Source organism: Protopterus annectens, chromosome 1.part0 (assembly GCF_019279795.1).
Source record: "Protopterus annectens isolate FY-2018-M chromosome 1.part0, PAN1.0, whole genome shotgun sequence".
Taxonomy (NCBI): Eukaryota; Metazoa; Chordata; order Ceratodontiformes; family Protopteridae; genus Protopterus; species Protopterus annectens.
The window spans coordinates 507,937,247-507,955,268 of NC_056725.1; the positions used below are offsets into that span (position 1 = coordinate 507,937,247).

An 18,022-nucleotide genomic window follows, 5' to 3' on the forward strand; every position below is an offset into this window, starting at 1 on the left:
TAAATAATCTGCAGCTGCCTGATAACTGCAAAAATCTAATAAAAGCAGGGACATTAAGAAAAATGGGATGCCAAATGGTACAAATGGATAACTTTAGTGATCAAAGGACAATTTTAAACTAGACTGTCTTTACAGCCTCTCACATTCAGCTGAGGCAAGGACAGAGCAAGATGCAGAAAAGTCAGTGAAAGCTCTAGGTGTTTCAGTAAATAAACGTACCTGGCATTATATTTGCTAGCATTTGAGCAGCCACTGCAGTTTACAACAAAACTGGAGAACTCTGGCATTGTGCAACCACGTCTAGCATTTGACTATGCAACGGTCTACTAAACTAAATGTCTAACCATGCAGACATTAAAAGCATAGACTATGACAACAGTCTGAATCTGAGCAATGTGAATGGAACAATCTGAAACTGCATCCATTGCTCTAGCATGACTGACATTAAACAAGAGACAGCATAGCTGGTCAGAGAATTTGCAACAAAATGACAAATAAAGTGCTCTACAGCCTACCCTACTAACAAAATGAGATTACAGACTTAATGGTCATCCTGTACAATAATCAGCACCTCTAGGCACTGCACTACAAAAGCAAGAGGTGAGAATGCAGAGGTAAGTACTGTACTGCACCATCTAGCATAAGAATCTGTTACTGAGCATGTGTAGTCAACATAAAGTTATGAAGTAATAACAGCCAGCATGTCACAAAATGAGTACTTACACTTCCAGATGGCACTGTGACAAGAAAGAAAGATTAAAAGATACTACCTTCTGTGGGCAACCCACAAGAACAGGCACTCCTTCCTTGCCGATGTCACAGGCTATAAAATGGCAACTGTGTACTATATCTCGTTTCTTTACTGGAAATTTCAGAGAGTACTACCTACATTAGCCTTTACTACAGCCAAAGAGTTTCAAAATATTCTTTCTTGGCAGGCTGTACACTGCCATGTCAGGGCTAGCTATCTGAAGGCAAAAAAACAGGATCTAGTTGATCTGATCACAGTAAATAATGCTGCTAAAAATGGGCATAGATATTTACTGGTAATAAGTGGGTTAAGGACCTGCCCTACTTCAACCTATGCCAGTGATCTATGGTAATGGTGGAAAGCGTCTATGTGCTTCTTTCAGGCAGTGGGCACCATTCAAAGTCCAGCACTCCTGGGTGAGTAAGCTACTGGCCTGCTGGTGTCCAGCTGCCCAGTCTGGATTATCTGGGATTGCTCTGTTGAACAAAAGCTGGATGGAAAATCAATCAACCTGCTAAACATCAACTAAAGGACTGCTACACTGAATACAGGTTCACTGACAGGATGCAGTTTCTAAGTGGATAACATAAGGAAAAGACTGGATATCATGTGCATCCAGGACACAAGCTGGAAAGATTGTGCAGCAACGCCACTTAATTTGGGATCCAGATTCAATTACTCAAGAGGGCAGACTTGAAATGATATAGGAGATAAGGTGAGGGAAAGTCTTCTGAAGACAGTAAGGGATGTCATCTGACTCTAGTGTAAAGACAGGGCAGTATTCATAGTCTCAGCCTATCCCCAGAGCAGGGTTGTGATGGGTGAGGAAGAGAGTGCACTTAGGCAGAAGTTGCAGGACCTACTACATAAAGCAGGACAATATGAGTTGGAGTTGATAATGTGGGACCAGAATGCTTATATCAGGGCAGACGAAGCAGGACAGGAGAACTGAGTTGGTCCACATGGGTGGGGTAACAATAAAAGGAGAAAAGACCATTCCAGATTTATAGCTGACAAACAGCTTAGCGGTGGCTAACACATGGTTAAACATGACAGCCATTCTCAAGATCAGAAACAAGAGTGGCTAACATGCAACTCAGGTAGACTTTCCCCTGGTAAGTAAAGAACATGGTGGTGGAAGAGACTGCAAAGTCTTCATCGAGACTGAAATAGTTACCCCACACATAAGTCATTCCTGGCAACAATCAGCTGTAAGCAGTTGTCACAGAAAACCCTGAGGTCAGCACAGACTAAGCTGAAAATTTGGAAGTTACCACAAGAGATCAAGGAAATATTTAGAGCTCCAGTACCACAGGAAGAAGAGGAGACAAGTGAAGTTGAAGAATGGTATCATGTCAAAACAGCACATCTGAACAGATACGTGACCAACCCAGGTATGGCAATGCAGATGTCAAAAGAAATAAGGAATGGAAGAAAAAGGGGAAACAGAAAAGTCAGGCTAGGCTAAGAACGAATACTGGCTGTCTAACAGACAGGATAACAGTGCAGTTACAATAGCAAAGAACCAGCAATCAAAGGCACCATACCAAGTTTTGGAAAGTGACTCAGCAGATGGCATACAGAAACTCTTACCAGGTTGCAAGTTAAAGATGAAAAAATAAAGATCGTCATCAGACACCATTCATAAAGGATACCAACAATAACCTGCTCACAGTCCACAGGGCATTCAATGCAGATAGGATATTAGTATTTCAGATTCTGAATGAAGAAACCCCTCAGGAGCTGTACTGGTCCATGCACAGCCTACAGTGAAAGAGGAAGAACAGCACACTCAAGAAGAAGTAAGAGCTGCACTAAGGAAAATGAACTCAGGGAAAGCAGCACACAGATGAAGTCATGGCAGATATGATCAAGATATTGGGTGAGTTAGAGGTGAAGTACCTCCTGAAAGTACTCATAACAGTATGGAGAGAATGATGCATCTCAGATGACTGGAGAATAAGCATTCATGTACCAGTATACAAGGGCAATGGAGATAATTACAACTGTGGGCAGTACAGAGGTATTAAACTCTCATAACACTGCATGAACTTACTGGACAAGGTGACTGACAAATATGCACAGTAGTAGAAGTTAAAATGGGAGATCAGCTTTGATTCCAAATCAGGATGTTGGATAACTGACCCGATGCTTGCAGAGGACAGATAAAGAAGAAACTACTGACGAGAAAAGAGTCCAGCTGGAAAGTTGGAAAGAAAGCATATGATAAGGTCCGAAGAAAGAGGATATGGACAGTCCTTAGACGGTTCAAAGTCTCACAAACATTGGTAGAATTAGTGCAGGTTATGTCTTCTTCTTTTGGCTGCTCCCATTACGGGTCACCACAGCTGATCATCTGTTTCCATTTTTTCCTGTCCTCTGCATCTTGCTCTGTCACACCAACCACCTGCATGTCCTCTCTCACCGCATCCATAAACCTTATCTTAGGCCTTCCTCTTTTCCTGTTACCTGGCAGCTTCATCCATAGCATCTTTTTCCCAATATACTCTGCATCCCTCTTCAGCACATGTCCAAACAAACATAATCTTGCCTCTCTGGTTTTGTCTCCAAACCTTCCAACCTGGGCTGACCCTCTAATATTCTTATTCCTAATCTTGTCTACCCTCGTCACACCCAGTGCAAATCTTAACATCTTTAACACTGTCACGTCCAGCTCTGACTCCTGCCTTTTTGTCAATGCCACTGTTGCCAACCCATATAACATAGCTGGTCTCACTACCCTCTTGTAGACCTTCCCTTTCACTCTTACTGGTACTTGTCTGTCACAAATCACTCCTGACACTCTTCTCCACCCATTCCACCCTGCCTGTACTCTCTTCTTCACTTCTCTTTCACACTCACCATTACTCTGAACTGTTGATCCCAAGTATTAAACTCATCCACCTTCACCACCTCTACTCCCTGCATCCTCACCATTCCTCTATCCTCCCTCTCAATCACACACACATATATTCTGTCTTAGTCCTGCTGACCTTCATTCCTCTTCTCTCTGGCACATATCTCCACCTCTCCAGGGTCTCTTCGACCTGTTCCCTACTCTCACTACAGATCACAATGTCATCTGCAAACATCATAGGCTACGGGGACTCCTGTCTGATCTCATCTGTCAACCTGTCCATCACTATTGCAAATAAGAAAGGGCTCAGAGCTGATCCTTGATGTAATTTCACCTCCACCTTAAAAGCATCCCTCACTCCCACCACAGACCTCACTGCTGTACACCCTCGTACATATCCTGTACCACTCTTACATACTTCTCTGACACTCCCAACTTCCTCATACAATACCACAACTCCTGCACCCTGCCATATGCTTTCTCTAAGTCCAGAAAGACAAAATGAAACTCCTTCTGACCTTCTCTGTACTTCTCCATCAACACTCTTGGAGCAAACATCACATCTGTAGTGCTCTTTCCCGGCATGAAACCATACTGCTGTTCACTAATCATCACATCCCTTCTTAACCTAGCTTCCACTACTCTTTCCCATAACTTAATGCTGTGACTGATCATTTTAATTCCTCTGTAGTTACTACAGCTCTGCACATCACCCTTATTCTTAAAAGCCTGTACCAAAACACTTTTTCCTCCATTCCTCTGGCAACCTCTCACTTTCCATGATTTCATTAAACAATCTAGATAACCACTACCATTTCACCTAAACACCTCCATGCTTCCACAGGCATGTCATCTGTACCAACAGCCTTTCCATTCTTTATCCTCTTCATAGCTATCCTTACTTCCTCCTTGCTAATCTGTTTCACTTCATGATTCACTAACCGTACATCATCCAACCTTCTCTCCCTCTCATTCTCTTCATTCATCAGCCCCTCAAAGTACTCTTTCCATCTGCTCAACACACTCTCCTCGCTTGTAAGTATGTTTCCCTCATTATTCTTTATCACCCTTACCTGCTGCACATCTTTCCTAGCTCTGTCCCTCTGTCTAGCCAATCGGTACAGGTCCTTTTCTCCCTCCTTAGTGTCCAACCTTTCATAGAACTCTTCATATGCCTTATCCTTCGCCACCTCTCTCTTTGCCATGCACCTCATCTCCTTATACTCCTTCCTGTCTACTTTCTTCATCTCTCTGACAATCCCACTTCTTCACCAACCTCTTTCTCTGTATACTCTCCTGTATTTCCTCATTCCACCACCAGGTCTCCTTGTCCTCCTTCCTCTTTCCAGATGTCACACCAAGCATCTTTCTAGCCACCTCCCTTACTAGCTCTGCTGTAGTTACCCAGCTATTCGGTAACTCTTCACTGCCACCCAGTGCCTGTCTTAACTCTTCCCTGAACTCCATCTCACAATTACCCTTTTTAAATTTCCACCATTCAATCCTTGGTGCTGCCCTCACTCTCCTCCTCTTCTTGATCACCAAAGTCCCACAAACACTGGTAGAATTAGTGCAGATTATGTACAAAGACCAAATGGCACAAGTATGAACAGCGTTTTGAACTTATAAAAAGATTCTCAAAGGGAGTGGCCATGCATCAGTGTTCATCTCTGTGCTCACTGCTGTTCATACTCGTGAATGACTACATAAAAATATAGATCAGAGGACAGCTCAGTAGAACTGCTGTATGCAGACAATGTGGCATTTCAAGCAGACTCTGAAATGGAACTTCAGCAAATGACAGGGAAATGGAATGCAAAATGTAAGGAGTGTGAGATGACACTGAGTAAAGACAAACAGTTGTCAGCACAGCAAATGGGAGTAATCAGAAGAAGCTGAAAACTGAGATAGAAGGGAAAATAGTGGAGCAGATTAACAGCCTCAGGCATCACGGAGGGGAGTTGAAGAGAAAAGAAGTCTAAATGAGAAGCTCAAAGTTGGAATCAGAGGGGCTGCAGCCAACTGGCTGTGAGTGTCAAGAGTTAAAGTGTGACAGAAGAATGCTAATGAAGGTGAAATGTAAGGTGTACAAAAAATAGTGGGGGACCAGTACTTCAGTATGGTAAAGAAACCTGGGCATTGAAGGCAGATCAGTCAAAGAATCTAGAAGTGATGAAAATGAAATGCCTAAGACGCGTGGTATGATGCAGAGTGTGGGACAGATGAAGAAATGATGACATCAAAACAGAAGCTAAAGTAGCTCCAATTGCAGAAAAGGTCAAAAAGAATGGATTATATTGATTTGGGCACAAGTGCAGGAAAGCTGATGATGATCTTGGAGAGACAGGAAGGTGTCAAAAAGAAACAAGGACATCCAGCAAACAGACGGTTGGCCTGTGTGAGAGATTACCTGTGGCAGACAAGCACGACTATTGAAGAAGGTAGGACAGCATCATGGAATTGAGAGCGAGAGTGAAAGCTGATACAGTTTGACCTCACGTAGAAAATGGGGAAAAAAAAGGGGGGTGTTAATGACAAGACTGTACTCAGAACTATAACCTGAAACCACTGACGTTTTAAACAGCACTGTGTACTAGCAACTGTCTAAAGCTCTGTGAAATGTGAACTGGAGAATAATGGTGCTTCTGTAAATAAATGGAGCCAACATTACGTTTAGCTGTGGAATAACTACTGCAGTTTACAAGAAAACTTGGCTTCAACAGCATACTTGGTTACAGACTTGCTTTTGAATGAAACTTTGTCAAGAACCAAAAAAAAATGAGGAATCTGAAAGTTCTGTAGATCTTTCTTGAAGCTGTTGTTCCAAAACAAGGAAACAGAAGAGTTGCTACACCAGACTGTCTACTAAATATTTATTTTCTGGTACTTTTTGAGCAACTTTCCTAGCTTACTTATGTCTTTTGCAGCAGTTCATGAACTAGATGACCATCAAATACATAAAACACAAAGCCAACATAAAATGATACAGGACATTAACATTTTCCCTGCAGTTTATTAAAAATTCACTACACTTGAAGTTATATCCATAGTGTACTGCTAAGATAATGTGTGCCAGGCAGAAGCGTCAGATTTTTGAGGGAAATACCACTCTAAATTATACCAGAAAGGTGTTAATGCTTCCTCTAAAGTGGGCTTTCAGTACTGAGCAGATCTGGTTATACCCACCACCATTCTCTAACATATTCTTTAGTCACTTCAGAATTTAGTCTTCACTGAATTCAAGAACTACAAACATGCCAACTTCCATCTACTGCGTGATGAACTATCAAAATTCACTTACGACTGCACCTTTCCTAACCTTAACAGAGCAGCAAGATTCACTAACAAATTCTGCACCCATTCAGAAAAATGCATATAGCTAGCAGTCCCTTCCAGAAGCAAGTTTCACCAGAAATTCAAAACAAACCAGTCCGGTGGTCCACTGCCATAAATAAACTATACAAGGAAAGAAAGAAAATAAAGGTCTATCATGCACATCCAGTCATCCTTGCCCAAAAAGGACAAAATGTACTGAACCATGACCATTCAAACTTTGAATGATGAACTGGTTTGTTCAAGTCACCAGTTACCTGTTTTCTTAGGCATTAAAAAGAATCCTGAGTAAATTCTGAATTCTACCTCGTCTGGTGGGACCTCTTGGATGACTCTCTTCTAGCAGCCTTTGTATTTCTAGTGCTGCTGTTTTCCTCTGATTGGGTGGAACATTGGGAAACTTGCATGAGTATGGAGGTGGAAGGGAAAAAGGAATTGTATAACCTCTGGAAATGATCCTCTGCACCCACATATCTTTTGTGATATCTAGCCAGGCTCTCTGGTGCAGTGATAAACAACCCCTGGACTGCCTCCAGAAGGGGACAATCGGGCCTCTTTTCAGGAGCGCTGATAAGGTCAGTCAGAGAAAGAATGTCTAGACCCTTGGTTTTGCAGGCACCTCTGCCACGTCAGTGGCATCTTCCATTTACATTCTCCCTCTGCCTCTGGGGGGACTGTCTCCACATGGATCTTGAAAAGGACCCTGAGATTTTTTGAACGACATTTTTTGCCCTCCTCATTGGTTCCTAGAGAAGGTCCTTTGAAGGGCCGAAAAATGTACTCCCACAGTAGAGAGAGAGTCTTTCCATCTATTTCGCACCTAGAGCATGTGTCCTTCACTTTGGGGCCAAATAAAGAAGTTCTGTCAATGGGGGCACTGATGAAAGAGGATTTGAAGGGCTCAGCAAAGTCACACAAGTGCATCCAGGCATGCCTCCTAATTGAAATGCCTGAATCGCTGCCCTTGAGGTACCCTCAAGCAGCAGGAGTTATAAACCTCATGGACGAGTTTGAAATCAACTGTACGTTCGCCAACTGTGAGGCCACAGAAGCCAGAGTCTTAGCAGGCATGGTCCCTGAAAGAGAATTTGACAGTTCTTTAATCAAATCTCTTTGCAACCTCGTGAAATGTACTACGTAGTTCAGCAACCTAAAAGTGAAAGTTGCTGAAGCGCAGACACACTTCCAAATCTGTCCCATGCCCTACACTCTCTGTAACCTAGTAGGTAGATGGGCCAGATACAAATGCCTCCCGGAATACAGACTCCTCTGGAGAAGGATTGTGGGAGAACCAACCATCCCTTTGTTTAAGGATCTCTAGCATGTCCTGGAGATACTTCCCATTTGTAGAAATTGATATCTTCAGTGAGACTCCTGAGGGGAATCAAAGTGCCTCCTTTTGCACTTTCTCTTCTTTGGTTGGATGTTCCAGAGAAGTATAAGAAAAGATGGTGCTATCCTGCTGGGTAGCCTGGAGAGGTTGGATTGGCTGTCCCCGTGGAGTAGAATGTTGAGGCTCAAGGTGCAGATGCATGTGATCCTGAAGGGTGACGACACCGTTCGTTCAGCCGTAGCAGAGAGCAGTCTCTCCACTACCTCAAAGGCAAAATGTCCCAGGGAGAATGAAGCCTATGGAGCCAAGAAGCCACACTTCTGTCCCATCAGCTCTGTCTGCCCCGAAGGTATTCCACCAGACGCAGAGGTCAAAGCTGAGCTGTCAAAAGCCAAGGCTCTGAGGGGCAGAGACAGCTCTGAAAACTAAACCACTTCACTTCTGACCACAAATCTAATACTGGCAATCATTTCTGAATGTCAGTAACACACTGAAGATACACTGGCATTTGCCAGTTGTGTCCCTTAACACTAACGCCAACAGCCTTTGCCCCGCCCTAACTACACTTCTGTCTGTCTGAATAACAGTAAAACATGCAAAACTGCTAGGCTGTCCACAAGGAAAGAACATTAACGTATACCGACATGAGCTACTGAAAATGTACTGGGACAGATTATTTTACAACCTGGCAATTCTCAGCATTACAAAATCTGACCATTTACTAAGGCTGTGATTTCATGTCTGTGGTTTACTAGGAAGAGGATGCTGCATGACCAGACAAAGTTTATGTTAGTTCACAAAGACCACCTTCTAAAAGCCAATGAAGAACATCTCACTCTGTATCAGTTGCTAAATGTTACCCTCATGATAATTAAGGATTTTCAATGGCACCTATGATAAATTCCGTAATGAAGAGAAGAAGGGGGTGAGTTGTCCCTTTCTGGAATTGCTTGCATGGGTTTCCAAGCACAGCTCCATCATTCCCAACTCCACATGTAAATGTAGTTCAGCTGCATTGTACACAACAGTACATATCTTCAAATAATAGACCATGTGAACCTTGTACAGGGACACCATTAACAATGTATCCATCCTCAAGAGTCTGCTGTCTGCAGTACAGTGGTGTGCTACCCCCCACTGAAAGAGATAGCCAGCCTCTGACTGCTCATTTTATGGGTTCTTACTGAAAACCCATGAAACATAAATACAATCCTTGGAACAGTTAAGCTTAAAGGCACAAAAACAGCAGCAACACAAAGTCTGAGACTGCAATACCTTGGGAACCCTCCTTACATAGAGATTTCTTATGCAACCTACACGCACACACACACACACACACACACACACACACACACGCACACGCACGCACACACGCACACACACACGCACACACGCACACACACACACACACACACACACACACACACACACACACACACATGATTTTTGCTCCCCCACCATGTGCACATCTAACTGCATAACAAGGTTGAACATTCGTTCAACTGATTTGCAATTCACAGTTTTTTTAAATAAACCACCAAAAACACAGTAGAAAAAAAAAACACTTGGCCAGTAGAACAAACTGCATACAGCAAAGGTAGTTTTTAAGATTTAATTACACACAGATAAATAGTCTCTAGCGTCTCGGCAAACACAGACTTCTTGGAGTCGATACAAAATAATGAGAAGACACAGTTCTTAAATACACAAATCATTTAGAGTACTCAGCTTATTAACAAATCAAAACTCTTTAATTAGAAAAGGGCTTTCCAATTACACTCCTTATTTAAACCCTTAGGAGTTAATGTATCAAATTTAAGAATAAAGATTGTCTCTTTAAAAAGCAATTTATTCTTTAAAGCAACAGCATCCCTTTCAAAAACCGGTTCTAAAATGCATGCTTTCAAATCAGAAAACACTCCCTCATGAACCAAATTAAAATGCATGGCCACTGGATTATCATAATTTTTGTTTTTATATCTCTAATATGCTCCTGCAGTCTCACCCTAAAAATTCTTTTAGTTTCTCCTATATAAGAGAGACTGCAGGAGCAAGAAAGTTCATATACTACCCCTTTTGTAGTGCAAGTTGTGGGACGCTGAGGGGCAACATTTCACCCCATTAATTCTGTCAAAAAATCTCACCAGATATTTACATATAGAGTACTTTCCACATGGGCTTGCCTCACATATATCCAGTCTCCTATCTAGAGTTTCTCGAGGGGGGGGGGTCATATAAATTATGTACCACCATGGCCCTAACATTTCTACCTCTTATATGATATTTAGGGGAGTTTATACCGTTTTGTAACGCTGTTTTTTTCCTTTCAAAGGAAAAGCCCAGTAATATTTAACATGAACTACTTCTGAGCTGAAAACATTAAAACCAGTAACAAAATACATTTTTCTATCTCCTCTACTTACTAATTCATTTACCTTAAAATCATCATTTCTACTACCCATATCACATTTATCCCCCTGTGGTTCAAATAACTTCTTTAAAGATTGCATAACTAATTCTTTACCATAACCTCGTTGTTTAAAAGCAATACATGTACGTATTATTTCATCTTGTAATACTTCAGGATTACTACATAACATACTGACCCTTAACAATTCACTACATGGTAAAGCATTGAATACATGAGAGGGATGACAACTTTTGCTATCAAGGAAATGTGCTCCATCGACTAACTTCATATGGATTTTAGTATTAACCTTATTATTAGTAACATCCAACTCCAAATCCAGGAAAGTTAGAACTTTCCCTATTTGTAAACCAAACTACAAGCCAAAGTGGTTGCCTTGGAGATCCTTTACAAAGGACTCAACTAAATTAAGACCCACTACATAAAAAAATCATACATATAAAAAAAAAAATCTATAATATGAAACTACAAATGTTCTAAACAAATCTTATACAAAAATTCAACTTCAAATAAACCCATAACTAAATTAGCATACATAGGTGCAAAGGAGGCACCCATAGCCATCCCCTGCAACTGATGATAAATACACTGATTAAACTAAAAAAAAAATATTAGTTAAACTGAAATATAATAACAATAACGTAATCACTCACTGGACTTGCACCAAGTAGAAATCTTAATGCTTCTAAGCCTACTGCATGTGAAATACTGGTATAAGGGTTTTTATCATCAATAATCCAAAAATATTTTTTTTCACATTTCATAGCTCTAATTTTTTCTAAAGAACAAATCAAAAGAATCTTTAATACAAGCTTCTAACTTTATCACATATTTAAGCAAATATGAATGAAGCATTTTTCCTATATCATGTAAAAAATATTTTTCAGCTGCTACTATTGGGCGACCAGGGGGAAAATCCAAGCTTTTATGGATTTTAAGTGAACAGAATTTAGCTAAGGAACTACCTTCTATTTTAAATTTTACATCTACATCTTGTTTCGTAATGTAGCCCAGCCTATAACCTTTATCTATTAATTCTTTAAAATTATCCATAGCAGTGTGATATTCTTCCTCAAACTGTTTTATCAGACTAATGGTCCATATACATTTTGAAGTATTGTGTGTGATAAAGAACCATAATCTTCTTTCTGACCTTTGTCAGATGGTTTAATAACTATATCCCATCTTTTACTTACATTTAACAATGCCTTCCATTCACTCTTAGTTAAGTTATATGGCACTTTATCTTTTTCTGCATAAAATTCCTGCAATTTAATCTCGAAGGCATACTTAACCATCACTGAAAATTGCTGTATGACTTCATTAGAAAAAGAAGGCATAAATTTACTTTTATATGGTACATCTGACATGTCTAAAATAGTAAGTATTTATATTATCTTTAGATTCAAAATATGAATTACAGGAGAAAACCGTATCACAATCATTGTCATCACTTTCAAATGTTTTAGACCGTCTCCGCACATGATTCTTTCTTAGATTCAAAAAATCTAATAAATGTAATTTTCTAAAAAGCTGAAACAATTCTATTTGTAAAACGTGCTTTCTAGGGAGGACCGTTGGTACAAACTTCAGCCCACATTGCAAAACTGAGCGCTCAACATCAGAGAGACAAATATCTGACAAATTTACAATTAAATTGTTGAAGTCCTTCACAGCACATTGCTTAATTACACAACATGTTCTAAATCAATATTTAGTTTTCTTACTGTTGAATTTAGAAAACTGTCAATCTTTATTTCCCTCGTAGCGCATTCTCTTTCTGTTCCTGTTGTATTCCCCGTTCTTGTTATATTCTCCATGCCTTCCTGAACCACTAAAATTATCCCTCCATTAAATTCAGTTGTTTGGGTTGTGGCAATTCAGGCTAACCATTCTCTTCACCTTCAGATTCACCTGTACTGTTCGTTGCTTCAGAGGATACGAATGAAGCATTCATTTGCTTTTTCAGCTTACCAGAAGTAACTAAATTACTTCCTCGGTCATTCTTATTTATAAACTTCTTATAGGCTCTCCCTGAACTATAGTCACGGAGATCTCTTTCAAGTTTATTGATCTTTCTTTTTATAACATCACCCGATGCTTCTTCTAGTTTGTCATTAACAGAAAAAAGCAATTGCTCAAAAAGGGTAGCACCAAGCTAGCCAGATAAAGTAGAACAAGATGCAGTAATTTCCTCCTTAAGCTTACGTTGTTTAACTGCATCTCTCTCTCAATCTCAGAATTTGAAGCCACTCTTTCACACATTTATGTGCTGCAGCAATCCATCTGGCTTCAAACTGTGAATCGATGGTATCAGAGTTATCAAAAGGAGTGGTAGGGCTTTTAACAAATCTCAAGCCTCGTGGTGTAATATCTAAATCCAAATATCTTTTTAAGCCCAAAATATTATAATACAAAACATTCTCCATCAATAACTTTTCCAATGAATTAATATTACCACGGACATCTGGGGAAAGATTAACTGATTGAGCTCTGCCCACTCCTTGGAATAGATTACTCAGTTGTCTGTTTCTACCTTCTTCCAGCAACTTTTCGTAGGACCTCACAGCCTCCATGCTCGTAACTACCAAAGTGCCCTCCATGGAGCGGTCCCTAGTTGGTCAACTGGACTGCTGGATGGCTCTCTGTGTAGACTCACAAAAAATGGCTGGAAGTTGTAAGGATGGATCACTGGCCATTTATCCACACTCAAACCACCAAAAACACGATAGAAAAAAAACACTTTGCCAGTAGAACAAACTGCACACAGCAAAGGTAGTTTTTAAGATTAATTACAAAAAGATAAACATTCTCTAGTGCCTTGGCAAACACAGCCTTCTTGGAGTCCATACAAAATACAGAGAAGACACAGTTCTTAAATATACAAATCATTTAGAATAATCAGCTTATTAAATCAAAACTCAAAAAAGGGTTTTCCAATTACACTCCTTATTTAAACCCTTAGGAGTCAATGTATCAAATTTAAGCATGAAAGTTGTCTCGTTAAAAAGCAATTTATTCTTTAAAGCAACAGCATCCCTTTCAAAAACCTGGTACAAAATACATGCGTTCAGATCAGAAAACACTCCCTCATGAACCAAATTAAAATGCATGGCCACTGAATTATCATAATTTTTATTTTTTACAGTTTTTTTCTCTGAAGTTTTACAACTCACAACTACTGGTTTCACACTTTCAACAGAGAGCCGAAGTTTTCAACCCTTTCACTTCCAAAGTCAGGAAAGGTTCTGAATTTAATCTATTAAAGCCAAAATTACAATATGCTCTTTTCATCATAGTCTTTAGTAAACGTAGCTAGAGTGGGACAAAGGGGAAGCTCTCCCAGGCGTTAGGGGTTATGATCGTGACTGCCAAAAACAGACTTTGTTGTTTTTGTGCTTCACATCAGGATGAGAACAATACACTGATTTTGTACTGCTCCTTAAGAAAGAAGGGAAGACATCCAAATCAGAGAAGGAATTTTGCTTTTTTTTTTTTTCTCCTCAACTTCATGTTAAGGGGCACCAGATGAGCCAGCTAAGGGTCTCATTCTTAGCTCAAAATACATCTGACTACAGTGAACACAAGGTGTCTTGCCATCTTTTTCGGATGAGAGAGGAAATTGCATCTCTGGGGGAAAAAAGCAAAATGGCAAAATCATTACTGTCATACTTAATCTCTAAAATCTTATATCTCAAATACTGCCCTCCACTAAACAATGTATTAAAAAATAAAAACTTTCAGATGTAATCAGAAGTCTCTCATACATGCTCCCCCTGTCCTGTCAACTAACCTAAACTATTTCAGTTTTGGAATTCAACAAATCATGCAGTAAGAATTATCCTATGAATTTACATGTTTACTGACTGTCTTAAATCCTGAATGCAAACACCACCTTTCGACTGTTTTTCGATTCTTGTAAAGTGTGACTCAAGCAACTGTCAAGATTATCTTTATTATACGTGCTTACAGTACAATTACAACACAGCACTGTTTACTGGACACAAATACTTAGTAGTTATTGTTTGAGCAATATGCATTTTCTATGCATCATACGCATTCTCAGTAAATATAACTGACCTACCTGTCTTGTATGCATTTACAGCATGCTTTCATGTGCCTCTAGCCTGGTTTGTGGCGGAAAAGGGCTTAATGACCAGTAGAACTTCCCAGTTAAACAGACAAGCAAGCAAATAAATAAATAAATACAGATCAATACTTTACCATGAGCCACTAAAGTCACAGACTAACACTGCTTCGGCAAAAATAAGGTGTCACTGAATTTAGGGGTTGCAGTAATCTACCTTATGGCTGTGTACTATGTGGTTCTATCACATATTTGAATAATATATACTCGCATAACAATGCCCAGTAAAATAAATAATCTCTGCTGAATAGTCCATATTGTAAGGAATTCTTACACCCATACTGAAAGTCCAACACCTCTACAGTACTTATTTTAATGGTTCTGTTCCATTTTCAAGAACCTCTTTCAAAATTAAATGGTAGCAGATGGAGATATGAAAGCAGCCTAAATGATTTATAATTAAATTTCAGTACAAAGACAAGCATTACTCTCTTTTTTGAACCAGTTTAAAAGCTAATTATTTTATACCACTTGCATGCAGCTCAAGATAGATACCTGACTGATTATTTTATAGCTTGGCTATTTTTTTCTTTCAGTTTTTAGTAACTGGTTTCTGTGTCACTTTTTTACTCTCTGGTTTGGTTGCTAGTTGGGATATTTTGCAGACACCTTAATGGTTATGGACATCAGCTGGGCTTAAAGACCCTATGTTTCTAAAGTACAGCCAAGCAAGTCCACTTGTGCTATACTGACAAGGTCATTAAAAGGCCGAGAAATGCATGTCCACACCTAGTGGGGTATGGCTTTGTTGGCTTGAATGTATCCATGGAGACTTGGAGAACTACACCCACAGACTGAAAAAGAAACCTATTTCATCATGTTTTGATGTCTCCTACATTTTAACACCACTTTTGGACTCTATTGTTTTTAATTTTTAAATGCAATTCCAGTGTCTGCCCACATGGGGTCTGGCATCTTGATTTTTTTTAGTCTACCTCTAGGTATCCCACATTGCAGTGTTTGGCTTGAAAATATTACATCATAGCTCCTAAGGTCCTGTCAATGCATTGACTTTACATATTGTTTTTACATATACCCTGCTTTTTAGTCAGTCAGGTGTAATTACCATTTCTTGCTTTTCAGTGCCTACTTAAAAGACATACAGGGATAATCACACAGGACAGAATTCTCAGTGCCTGTTATTTCTTTTTCTTTCTAAAGTGGCCAATTTTCATTATTTTGTTATGCCTGAGTTGTAGCCTTTAAACTCATCTCCCCTACCCCTAAACACCTCCCCTTCGTATCTGTCAAAGTGGCAAATTTGAGCTGTTTGTTGCTGTGACTGATAGCTCACAGCAGAAGACAAAGTTCATGTGCTGAGAATACTGTTCAGTGTGATTATTCGTCTTTTAAGTAGTCATTGAAAAGGAAGAAATGGTAATTAAACCTGACCAACTAAAAGAAAGAAGGGTATATGTGAAAACACATGTACAGTCAATGCACTGACAGGAGCTTAGGGGCTATGGTGTAATATCTTAAAGCCAAACACTGCACTGTGGGATACCTGGAGGAAGGCTAAAAAATTCAAGATGCCGGACCCTATGTGGGCAGACCTGAAATACATTTAAAAATGTAAAAAAAGGTATACAGAGTCCAAAGTTAGTGTTAAAATGTAGGAAACATCAAGACTTGATAACATAAACATTTTTTTTTAGTATGTGGGCACAATTTTCCTTTAAAAAGAAAAAGTAAGGGGTCATGGACATTCAGAGGACATGTTGCTGAGACACCTGATGTCCTTAAGGAGTAATTTGCATATATCCCATGGGCCTCTACAATAGGAGGTTTAGGGTGTCACACAGTGAAAACTCTAGCTTGGCTAGTTTTTTTTCTTTGTAGTTTTTATTATTTTATAACACCTGTATGCAACTCAAGATGCAGGACAGCTAAATTTTAACTTCTTAATTACAGCTGCAGTAAAAACAACACTTATAAACTCGATGCACTTCACAAAGACCAAATGTCCAAATCTTGGATTGTATGGTGTCAATTTATTCTGTGCCCTCTTTATACCACTGTAACAATTTTACCCTGTATGCATTGTAATACATATGGTGATCATGTGAGCTAATACATTCATTATGCATTTCAAGCATTTAACCTAATGCAGCAACTGCCAGTGATGTACAGCACAGTTTACAATGTGCTAAGATGCAAGGAGAAAACAGTCTTCTAGCAAACTGGTAAATGGGACAACATGCTAAAGTACATATACAACTGGGTGGTGGGATCTGTAAAGCCTGAATGCTCTGTGGTTACTAGGGCTCTCCAATAAAAAGCTAGTGCGCGACTATAAACTACGTCTACAGAAATAAGCCTTTTCTTATATAAAAGTCTGAAGATATGTCAACCAGATGTTTCATATCTTGATAATTGACTTTTTTTTTACTATGAAACACATTTTCAAAAGTAAAATTTCTCACACCATTGTCAATATTCCAACTGATATACAAATTCATATCTTGCAATTCAGACACCTCAAACTTTTTTTTTCCAAAGTGAAGTAAATGGCAACCCCCTAAAGATTTTTCCATTTTCTACAATACATCAACACAGACACTGAACAAATGCAACATCAATGTGGCTGCACCACTGCTTTTTAAATGAAAACTTTGGGGATGACAAACTACAAAAGTTGCAGTGAAATAAAAAAAATGTGAAAAGGGAGCTCACGTGCAAGATGGAGTGCAACACTTCGATGATGAAAGTAGCCAAATGCCTGAGTTCAACAAAAAAAATATCATCACCTTGCCGCACAGGTTAAGAACAGGTGCTTTTTTGCCAATAAATTGCTGCAGCTATTGTCATGTACATTTCTGAACTTGAGATGAAGGATGCAAGGACAATGGCTATCGAGATGATATCATGCACAAAAAAAGGAAAAATGAAAACTATTACCTCATCAACAAAGAGTTGCAAGTGGTCTCCAACACGAAGAGTCTCAGGAGCTGTGACCTCATGAATGACATAACCTCCAGCTGACTGCACATCTGTGACAGGGAACAGCAAATCCTAATAACAAAGGATCAATGATATAATTAATGTAATTTTTTTTTTAGTGAAAGTACAGTTGCATGTTCATATGCTTACAGGAACAGATCATTAAAAAAGGTCCATTGCAGTAGTAAGTTATACAGTATGGTATCTATCAACCTTACTGGCGTCTTCGCCTT

The 18,022-nt window shown here is 39.5% G+C and overlaps 1 protein-coding gene across 2 annotated transcripts in view; it reads right to left on the reverse strand.

The window, feature by feature from the left end:
- AARS2 (alanyl-tRNA synthetase 2, mitochondrial) overlaps window positions 1-18,022 on the reverse strand; it is a 1,016,815-nt gene that overhangs the window by 392,981 nt on the left and 605,812 nt on the right. For both annotated transcript variants that reach the window (XM_044060935.1, XM_044060942.1), the window contains one exon: window positions 17,748-17,861. In XM_044060935.1, the coding sequence (XP_043916870.1) occupies window positions 17,748-17,861 (114 nt within the window). The remainder of the gene's footprint in view (window positions 1-17,747; window positions 17,862-18,022) is intronic.